This window comes from Camellia sinensis, chromosome 14 (genome assembly GCF_055761805.1).
Source record: "Camellia sinensis isolate YWXY chromosome 14, ASM5576180v1, whole genome shotgun sequence".
NCBI lineage: Eukaryota > Viridiplantae > Streptophyta > Magnoliopsida > Ericales > Theaceae > Camellia > Camellia sinensis.
Window position 1 is genome coordinate 29,667,229 of NC_138974.1, and position 11,396 is coordinate 29,678,624.

An 11,396-nucleotide genomic window follows, 5' to 3' on the forward strand; every position below is an offset into this window, starting at 1 on the left:
TGACAAATCAAAACAGAGATCAATGGATCCATAATAAAAAGAAAGCTGCAAAGTGACCAAAAATCCAATAGTTTATTTAAGTCTCTCAAGACATGAGACTTCCGTGTTGGTACTTACAAAAATAATTATTTATAGAACTATTGTCAAATAATTCCTAAAATTTAAACAATAATATCCATAAATTTCAATTTAAGCAAATAGAATTCAGAAAATAATCAATGTAATTGAAATATTAATATAACTTATAAAGCATTAATTATATTAAATAAATTATGATAATTCAAAATATACATAAAATATATTACAATAACTCAAAGATATAACGTACTTAGTATTACCTTTTACTATTTTCTTTCTGTTGTTTTTAATTGCCGTGATTCCGCGACTCCTCTAACTTGCTGGTTTGTTCTTGTTTGTTTTCAACCCAATTCACTATCCCAGCCCTCTTTTTTAATTAGAACCTAAGGGGGTGATTCACCATTAGCCCTAACGTGAATCACCATTTATTTCTTCAATTTTTCTACAAGTGGCTTTGGCTGGGGATGCCACATTTAAACTTATACAAGTGGTCTTGGCTGGAAATGCCACATTTAAGCTTACCTTTCCCCTAATTCCATTATGACTTCAAATATTTTAATAATTCCATAGTTATTGTAAGTTGGCCCCAAATGATATATTAATCACATTGTTATGATTTAGTAGCAACAATACTTATAATTTTCATTTAGATTATATTTTAGCATGCATTTTATTTTATTTATTTAATTAAACAATTAAGGCGTCACAATAATTTTAATATATTTTATAAATTATTAATTAATTTATTAATAAATTGTCTCATCTATTATGCCATTAAAACTTAAAAAGATAGAATATAATTTTTAAAATCACACAAATTAATTTATATTTAAAAAATTTCAGGGAAAAAAAAAATGGTATACACGAGGGCCACGAGTGCTTTGCATTGTTAGTTGGGTTTTAATTTTTAAAGGTCGATAATAAACTAGAAACGACCTCGGGTCAATCTATATTCTTTTCCTTAGTCTGCAAGGCAATACTAGAATTATAGCTACTTCCACCTCTGCCTCCTCTCCTCTCTCCTCTCTCCTCTCTCTCTCTCTAGACTTGTTTGAATGCCCTAGGATTCCTCAAAGGAGAACATTCTTCCTCGGAAGATCTTTACATCGCCGGCGTGGAATTTCTTTTCCCATCCATACCATGATTCACTAAAAACTTTAGGTAAAGTATATAGTCCTCTATGTTTGGTGTTATTGTTTTACCATCCCGTTTGGTTGCTGAGAAAACAAGGAGGAAAACCAACGGAAAATTACATTGCTTCCCTAAAAACAAAGCATTAATTGTCTCCCTCTTCCCCTCTCTATATATCGCACTAGGTCACATGCTTTTTCCTATTTTAGTTTTTTTTTTCATGTATTAATCTGTTTCATTTTTGTTAATTTGATGCGTTTGAGTTCATTAATTACTGATTAATCTGAATTATGATTGTGCGGTGACTCAAATTCTGTCTGTATGTTGAACAGAACCTGTGTCTGGGTTTTTGTTTTGTTTTGTTTTTTTTTTTGTTTGGGGGGGGGGGGGGGGTGGGGGTTTCAATTCAGCGTAGACTTTAAAAAAATAATACGATTATTGGTAAATTTTATACACATTTAATTATTAAAGTTCTAAACTTTTTCATTAATATGTAATAATTTTCTATAGTACCACCGATAGGTAATTCCCCTCCGCTTTTTTATAGTTTGTTTGTTTATCTTTATGCTCTTGGTGAATTTTCAGAACAACTGGCAAGATGGGTGTAAGAGCGGGTTCTGTTTTCATGAAATTGGGGAACTTGACTGATGCTAATCAAGTTACAGTAGATGCCGTAACCTTATTCGTAGCTCTGATTTGTGCTTGCATTGTGATCGGCCATCTTCTTGAGAAAAACCGATGGTTTAATGAGTCAATCACAGCCGTTCTCATTGTGAGTCCCCACAGATAATTGCTTAATATTGTACTGTACCTGTTTTGATTTTACATATTTTATATTGGATTATGGAGTGCAATAAGGCATAATGCGAGATTTGATAAACCTTGATTGCAGGGCTTGGGCACGGGTACCCTTATTCTACTAACTTCTGGGGGAAGAAACTCGCGCATCTTAGAATTTGATGAGAAATTTTTCTTTATATACCTTCTTCCACCTATTATATTTAATGCTGGGTAAGTTTTGGTTTCACCTCACATTATTTGTTCATCGAGTGAACTTGAACTGTAATATGATTATTTAATGTTTGTGCAAGTCTAATCCCTCATGAATGTCTCTCTTTGATTTTTTAAATTGGTATATGTATTGATTTTACCAGTTAAAATAGTTTCTTACTATTTTATAATCTTCCTTATTTATTTATTTATTTATTTATCCTGTTGAAATAAACTCTGCCACACATAATCACAATATTTTTGGAAACTATTACAAATGGTGTTTATTTGGTCATATAGTTCTTACACTAATTTGAGAATTCTCTTGGTTGTCATGCTAGCTTGGGAATTAGTTCAACTAACCATATTTTCTTTGCCGGTGGTATCTATTTTTACCTGTGAAAGGTAGAAGGTTTTAAGTACTATAGGTTCCAAAAATAATTAACAAAATTAGTTCCAAGTTGAGGCACATTAAGTAGTTTGCATAGTTAGAGTTGATTTCCCATGTCAAGATTGAGCTAGGTAGTCATAACTCAGATTGTTATCCAGCTCGGTGGAGTTTGATCAAATACGAGAAATTCTGCTGAAGTCAACCCAACAAAACGTTGTCAAAAAAATTTGGAGATCATTTAAAATAAACACAACCACAAGTGGAAGTATACGTGGTGGAGGTTTTGTCCTATTATCTCCCTTGAGCAGTTGAGCTCAAGGAAGTAGTTACAAGTTTTGTTTTCCCCCCAACCCCTGATCTCAAAAAGTAACCACAAAGAAAAAAGAAGAGAGTATTGATACAACTGCAATTTTGAGGAACTTTAATTGCTCAAATTGCTTGGACTCTAGTATGTATCAGCTAAATAAATTATAGCTCCATTTGGTAGAGGGGAGAGTAGAAAGGGTGGAAGGGTTTAAAAATTTAAGGGAAAAAAAGATACTGCCTTTCATTCTAATATCAATATCCAATAATACTGGAATCCACTAGAAAGAGAAGATATTCTCACAGGAGAAAAATGGAATATTATTAATGAAAACAGCCTTTGCCTTAAAGCTCACAACTTTATTTATAACAGAGAAGACCTAATCTAATCAGTAAACAAACAGGTAGACTGATTCCTTGTAACATACGATATGAATAAAAGAAAACTGAAATTTACCACAAATTGCAAATTTGTGTTGAGGCCAAATTTGGATGCTAAAAAGTATGAGAAATGTGCCAAAAACATGTTGCACTGAAAACAAAAATTTCAAAATAAATTTATTGCTAAAATAAAAGATTTTTCAAACACATCTCTTCCTTATGTACACCATATTGGACCTATTACTGGCACTTCAGTATGTCTCATTTTCACTTTTTCAAGTGCACATTTCATGTTGTCATGACAAAGTTGTATACCAAAAATACATGGTGCACAACAGTTTTTACTAGGACCTCTAGTACTACAGAGTATTGATACCCTTGGAACTTCTTTCCCCCCAATGGATTTTGGTATGGCTTATTTCAGAATACTTGTAGTTTACAACTACCTTTTCCTCCTTATATATAGGCACCTCTTAGTTGCTTAAAGCTTAATTCTTTTTGTACTCGTACATGTGTGCATGCTAGGCAATTTGGTGATCCGCATTCTGAACATCTGGCATTATGAATCTGATGTTTTGACTCTTACTCTCACCAGGTTTCAAGTGAAAAAGAAGCAATTTTTTCGGAACTTTATGAATATCATGTTGTTTGGTGCTGTTGGTACAGTGGTATCTTTCATTACCATTTCAATTGGTATGTTTGAGGAGCTTCATTTTTGCTTTTAGTTGTACAGAGTACTACACACTTATGTTATATGGAAAATGACCTTGTATATTATCTTGCATGATTTTTTTTTTTTGTTCTTTATTTGATAAGTTAAGTTTATTGAATGGCATCATATGGCATGCTACCCATATGCAACCACAAAATACTTGGACAAGAATAAAAAAAGGGGCAAATTACTGGCACCCCCCCTCAGGCTTCAGACAAATACTGGGACAATCCATCAAGTTTTTAGAATAACAGTTTCCCCTAACAAAGTTATCACTTGACATATCTTAAAGGATATAACAAAATGACTATTTTGCTCTTTATTTTTATTGTTATTCCAACATTTGACTCGGTCGTAGTCTGTATTTTTTTTTGAGTTAACTCTGTCATTAACTTACTAAACCACCCCTTTAACACCCAAAACTTGGTGTATGTTATTTTTAGACAATATAGTTATAGGTGATGAACAAGAGAAAGAGCAAAGTCTAAGCTGGAATTGTGGAGAGTTACTTTAGAATCTAAAGGGTGTAGGTTAAATAAGTTTAAGACATAATATATAAAGTGTAGCTTAAGCAACCCTAGAAATAAGGGTGAAGGTTGAGTAAAACTTGATGGACATGATATATCTAAGAGTGATCATTTTTCGATATCTTTGTTAAACTATTTGTAAGGATGGAGAAATTGAAGAGGATACAACCTACAGAATTAGGCATGCGATGGATGAAATGGAGTGCATCAAGAGTGTTATGTGATTTTAGTATTTCTATTAAGTAGGAGGAAATTTTTATAGTACTTTCATAAGACCTGCCATGATGTATAAATCTGAATGTTAGGTAGTTAAGAAAAAATATGTTTAGAAAATGAGTTTGGCTGAAATGAGTACGTTGAGATGGATGAGTGATGTTACAAGAAAAGAAAAATTAAAAAAAGTTTCCCTTAGGAAAAATTGGAAGTGTCACTAACTGAAGAGCATTTTAGACCAATTAACGCACTTGTAAGGAGGAGTGATTTAATCCACATGGAGGGTGGTAAAAGAAATAAAGGAAAGTCTAGGAGAACTTGGGTTGATGTGATAAGAAATAACATAATTATCTTAAACTTAGCTGAGGATATGATTGGGAATACAATCAATTGGAGGAAATGGATCCATGTAGTCGACCCAAGTAATTGGTACAAGGGCTTGTTGAACTAAGTTGATAGGCTTGTCTTGCTCATGCATAGTCTTGGGGTTTCTCAAACTTTTATCTGTCCTGTGGTGATGTTCATGTTCTTTGAATTCATTGGCTTTATGTATGGTTGACTCTTTTGGAACCTATATTACAAATTCAATTCTGTTATATGATTTTTTTATTTATTTATCACACTCATAACTTGTGAATCTCGATCCAGGTGCATCACAATTATTCAAACATCTGAATATTGGTTTCCTGGAGATGGGTGATTCTCTTGGTATGCTCACTCTGCTACTTCCATGACCATTGTTGTTACAGTTTTTTTTCTGATTGTTATAAATTATGATTGTTCCTATTGTAGCTATTCTTCTTAATGCTCTGTAGTGCCATTTTCATTGCCATTGTTGGCATTACTATCAATACTCATATTTGAGTTCCTCACTTCTATGACTGACCCCAATTCTTACCACTGCTTTCAAAACGGCAATTTGTGCTGCGATGAACCAGCTGATCTGATTTAAAAATAAAATAGAATTGTGCATCCTATAAACAACGCCATTATATGGGAAATTGGAGTTTCTACACTTCTATGATTGATACCAACAAAACAACCGTTTTCAAAACTGTGATTTGTGCTGCAATGAACCCCACTTTATCTGAAGTTTAAGAAATTGTGCCTTCTTATATTAACCGCACCTTATATATATATATATAAATAAAATAAAAAAAGTGCACCTTTTATATGGGAAACTGGAGTTATGCTATTGGTGGGTCATGTAACGAACTCCTATTTTTTGTTGGGTAGTTTATGGTTGAAATTCTTGTGATTCATAGTGTTTTGCTTGTAGTTGGCGCAGCAACAAATCTACAGCCTCTTAATCTATTTAAAACATAAAGAATAATGAAAAGTTCAATATCTAGTGTTTTATGACTGATTCCCTTGTACAATTTCTTTATCTCTGGACTTTTTTAAGTGTAAACTTCAATGCTTGCAGCAATTGGTGCAATCTTGTCAGCAACTGATTCAGTTTGCACCTTGCAGGTATAAATGTCTTTTCAAGTCTGTGTTTCTTTCTCTAAAAAGGAAACAGATATGAATTTGTGACTGAAGTTTTGTCTAATGGCAGGTGCTTAATCAGGATGAGACACCCTTACTGTACAGTCTAGTCTTCGGCGAAGGAGTAGTAAATGATGCCACATCTGTGGTACTTTTCAATGCAATCCAGAAATTTGACATCTCTCAGGCGGACTCACTCATGTTCTTGCAGTTTCTAGGCAATTTTTTCACTTTATTTATCACAAGCACGTTGCTAGGGATTTTAGTAAGTCTCTCTTTGTCTCTGTCTCTCATAATTTTGGGCCAAAAGAGTTTTAAAACACTCAGTTTCAAGAGTTTCTATTAGCATAAAAATTAAGTTTGTTTCTAAATTCTCCCGAGGGTTTAAGGCCTATTTTAGCTTCCCAAATACATGGACAAAATCTTCTCAAGTCGGTGATATTTTTCATATTCTTATGACAAAAGAATTGAAAGCTTAGTAACAATTGACCTCCCCAGTGTACCAAAGCACTCGTATTTACATATTCTCTTCATATTTTTTTGTTTTTCTCCTTTTCTTTTTAGTTCATCAAAATTATGACTATCCTTCTTACATGATTCTAGAATATTTCCTTTCCATTAATTTTTAATAATACTGTCTTATGTTGTAATTCTTTCAGTTCGACTGAAAGTAGGCAAATATCCAGATATATGGAACTAGTTCAAAGAAGAGTTTTTTGGATTTTAAATTATATGATTTTGAATCATTATTTCAAATCTCTCTAGAATTCTAAACCCTTTAATCCAAACGCACTCTTAGCTTATTAGAGTGGTTTGTGACTGCATACGCCCCCGGAAAAAGTTTTCTTTGGGCCTCATAGATGTGCTCTTAAAGCTGTCATGGCTTCTGCTGCCTCCAATCAAAACTTAATGTATGCTGCTTGTGAGTTGTCTCTTGCTGACAAAAAGAAAATATTTGTGCAAATCTGTAAGCCATTTTACTTGTTCTTGCAGATTGGATTACTCTGTGCATATGTTATCAAAAAGTTGTACTTTGGCAGGTATGTAAATGCTGGTCTTTTGATTTGCCTCATTTTGTTCCACTGGGAAATCATGTTTTCATTTTCGCTTTACTTATTAATTTAATTGAGTCTCCAGAGGCAAGTGCTTCTGCATTATTATTATGCGAGTGACCAAATGAATGAATATATCATAATTATGAGAAATAACAATGGAACTCAAAATCTCATAACAGTTTCAAGTTGGAATGTTCTGCTGTCATCTTAGCAGTGCAGCATAAGGAAATTTAACTACAGATCAGTTTGACCACGCCAATTTCATTGATTGGCTTGCTCCTTTATGGGTTTATGAGTTGTTGTGACACTTGTGTTTCCACTTGCAAACCCTTATTTTGCATATGTAGAATTTATAGATAATTTAAATTTTAGAACAATTGAGGATCAGTGGCACAAAATTTTTTGAAAATCAAATGGGAATTGCTCAGTGGTTTTCAGTTTATTTGTGAATTCTTGAACTATATGATATGCATTCAGGTTTTATGTTCACAAAATGGAAATATCTTGTATAACTTGTGAATTTCTCATGTATAACAATTGAGAACATTGGAGAAATCACACATAAAACTACATTAGATATCTTGTTTGCTTAAAGTAGGAGATGAATTTTTTATCTTGGAGAAGAAATAAGGCGTAAAAGGTATCTTTCCTACAAAAATTATGGTAGCTAAAATGTGCATGCATTTCCACACTTCTGTAAGAAACTATGAATAACTTTAATAGCTGTTACATGCTCAAATTTCAGGCACTCTACGGATCGTGAAGTCGCTCTTATGGCTCTCATGGCTTACCTTTCATATGTGATGGCTGATGTAAGTTTTGTCTAGCCTTTTAATCACTTTATGGTCATTAGTATTTACTTTTCAATGAATTACTGTATTTTCATTGAATCCATACATTGTTGCACTTTTGTTGATTGTTTTTCTTTGTATTCCAGCTATTTGACTTGAGTGGGATTATTACTGTATTCTTTTGCGGGATTGTCATGTCACACTACACCTGGCATAATGTGACGGAAAGTTCAAGAGTAACTACCAAGTATGTAAAATTATCAGGCATACCTTCTCAAAAGCTTGAGTTCCCTATTTTGCATATAATATTTCAATCCCTGGACAAGGGATTAAGCAGTCATGTTACCACATTTTTTGTTCCATTTATATTTTTGTAGGCATGGTTTTGCAACATTGTCATTCGTTTGTGAGATCCTCATCTTTCTTTATGTTGGTATGGATGCCCTGGACATTGAGAAATGGAGATTTGTAAGTGATAGGTAAGGTCTATGAATCAACATGAGACAGTTTCAAAATAATCTATGCAGTGCCCCATTCTTTCCTTCAGATTGCTATGTTTTTACCTTATTAATTTGCATATCCTTCCAATTTATTCAGCCCTGGAAAATCAATTAGCGTGAGTTCAGTACTGTTTGGCCTGGTTCTGGTTGGAAGAGCAGCTTTTGTCTTCCCGCTATCTTTCTTAATCAACTTAAGCAAGAATTCTAATACTGAGAAGATTGATTTCAGGCAGCAAGTAAGTGGTTTCAGATTTACTTTAAGGTTTTCAGTCTTCCTGAACTGCTGTCCCATAAAAAACTGAGAAATGGATTACTATACAGGTTACAATTTGGTGGGCTGGTCTAATACGTGGGTCTGTGTCTATGGCGCTTGCTTATAGTCAGGTAAAAAATGCTAACTTGCTGTCTACATGGCGTGCTTGCTTATAATTAGGTAAAATGTGAACTGTTCAATAGGTTACAATGCAGGTCTAGATAAAGCATTTATAGGATGGAAGATCAAACACTTTATGCCTAGTAAGGTGCAGAGTTTATGTTCTTTAACAACGTAGAACATTTTGGACAAAGATCGTAAGAATATCCTTATTCATGGCCATATTTAGCTGGCCCGCACCTCTTCGAATCAATAAAATAAAAACAAGAAAAATTGACAAGAAGACCATAGCCATGTTTGGTTTGTATTTGTAAAATAATTTTCTAGAAAGAGTTTACAAAATTTGTTCGGTTATATGTTTTAAGATTAGTTTTGGAGTTTTGAAATTTGAAATGATTTTATTTTATTTATTTTTTATCTGTAATTGAATAGATGGGTGTGAGAGAAAAAATATTTGATTGATGTGTAGTAGAGAGAAAAATGATTTTGAATTTTTTTTGAAAAAAAAAATTTAACCAAACAAATTTTTGATATTTTTTCTCAAAAATTGGATCTCTAGATACAAACCAAACAAGGCTCATATCATGGAAAAGTTGGGAAGCCCAATCTCTCTGTACTGCATACCTAGAAGAAAGGTGGCATCATACTTTTCTGATTTCAAATGTTGGACACACCAAAAGTCCTTACTTGTACACAATAGAGAGTTAGAGACCTAGTTAAGAGATGTGGGAAAAATTGCATGAAAAAAGTTCTGGACTTCTGATTTTTTTTGTGATGTAATTGTAGCCAGGTGACACGAGTGTATGCATCTATAACTATAGTTGTTTGCATCAATTGGTTTCATTGAATGTATTCTCTGGGTGGGAATGTTCTTGTTTTGGTTTTAGAATATGTAATGAATAATTGCCATGTCTATGTATTGTTGTGGTGGTGTGATATTGCACGTTGAAACTTAATTCTACTGCACATGCAGTTTACGAGGTCCGGCCATACTCAACTGCCAGCAAATGCAGTCTTGATCACCAGCACCATCACTATTGTTCTTTTCAGTACACTGGTATGTCCTTTGGGTCAAAAGTTATATAATTTATTTATTTTTTATTATTAAAATGAAGGCCCTCCTTTAAAACTTACTGTGTTTTTAGTTTGTGTGGTCCTTCTCAGTGCTCCATTCTCTCTAAGTCATCATCTCATTATAGCTGTTTGATAATGAAAATCTCGCATTCTTTTTGTCGTACCACCCTTGGGAGGTCCATAACATAGTTTTGTCATACGTTGCATTGCATAGTTCAGTCATTAGATATGCCTAGGTTTTGCCTTTCATCTGTACGAAACCTATGAATTTTTGGACCTCTCCTGACTATTTATGCTTCTATACTTGATGTGTTTGCTATTATCAAACAGCATGCATGTGGCAAAATGAAAACCTACTGTTCCATTTTTTCCCCCTTCCAATTGACTGATAGTGGTATTGGTTGCTGATCTCTCTCTCTTAAGGTGTTTGGAATGCTGACGAAGCCTCTTGTAAGGTTTTTGCTGCCTCCAACACACTCAAGCAACATGATATCCTCCGAACCGTCTAGTCCAAAATCCTTGACATTGCCACTTCTTGGCAACAAGCAAGATCCAGAGGCTGACGCAGGTAACCATGATGTACCCCGTCCAACCAGTCTACGCATGCTCCTAAGCACCCCGACTAACACCGTCCACTATTACTGGAGAAAGTTCGATGATTCTTTTATGCGCCCTATGTTTGGTGGGAGGGGATTTGTGCCGGTTATTCCTGGCACACCAATAGAAAGGAGTGCTTATGAATTGCATTAATGCTGTGTTTGGATGGGGGATTTGGGGAGAGATTTGGAAAAGAAAATGAAAAAGGTAGGTGAAATGTGAATAAATTATGCTTATATTTCACATAGTTTCACACATCTTTTCCCTTTCTCTTTCCAAATCTCTTCTTAAATCTCCCAACCAAATACAGCATAAGTAAAAAAGCAAGGAAGCTAAGCCTACTCGTCCACGTTTCAAGTTTTGTTTCAGTTTGGATTATATTCTAACGAAGACAGTTTTATGTGGATGCTTTGCAATTACGATACTGCACTTAATGTACATATATAAACAAACTTCATATAAATCAAATTGACTCGTGTAGGTGTGGTAGGGTTCGAATTATGTCTTCATGTTTTTGTAGTTACAATGGAAGCTGAGTAATTAAATGCATTATTAGATCATTTTTAAAATGTTCTCATTATTTGCTTGCTATTTCCTTGCAATTTAGAGCCCCTCAGTCTGCTGTTTTCCTGCAGTGATCTTGTACATTATTTGTTCCTACGACTACGATGATTGCAAGGCACACAAGTAGACATGATAATTCTGTGTCATCTCACTCTTGTGACTAGTGCATTGTGTGTTATCGTACAAAAACGAAAATGGTAGGTGTTTTTGAATTTTTTTTATTTCTGA

At 33.9% G+C, this 11,396-nt stretch overlaps 1 protein-coding gene across 1 annotated transcript; it reads left to right on the forward strand.

Moving 5' to 3' along the window:
- Positions 1-534: 534 nt before the first annotated feature.
- LOC114292048 (sodium/hydrogen exchanger 1) lies at positions 535-11,173 on the forward strand. Its single transcript, XM_028235953.2, has 15 exons — positions 535-1,239; positions 1,795-1,981; positions 2,102-2,220; positions 3,870-3,967; positions 5,375-5,434; positions 6,153-6,199; positions 6,285-6,479; positions 7,208-7,254; positions 8,015-8,081; positions 8,207-8,307; positions 8,438-8,539; positions 8,658-8,796; positions 8,882-8,944; positions 9,907-9,990; positions 10,431-11,173. Exons 2-15 carry the CDS (start codon positions 1,808-1,810, stop codon positions 10,755-10,757), a joined length of 1,623 nt encoding a protein of 540 aa, XP_028091754.1. The 5' UTR covers positions 535-1,239; positions 1,795-1,807; the 3' UTR covers positions 10,758-11,173.
- Positions 11,174-11,396: the final 223 nt, after the last annotated feature.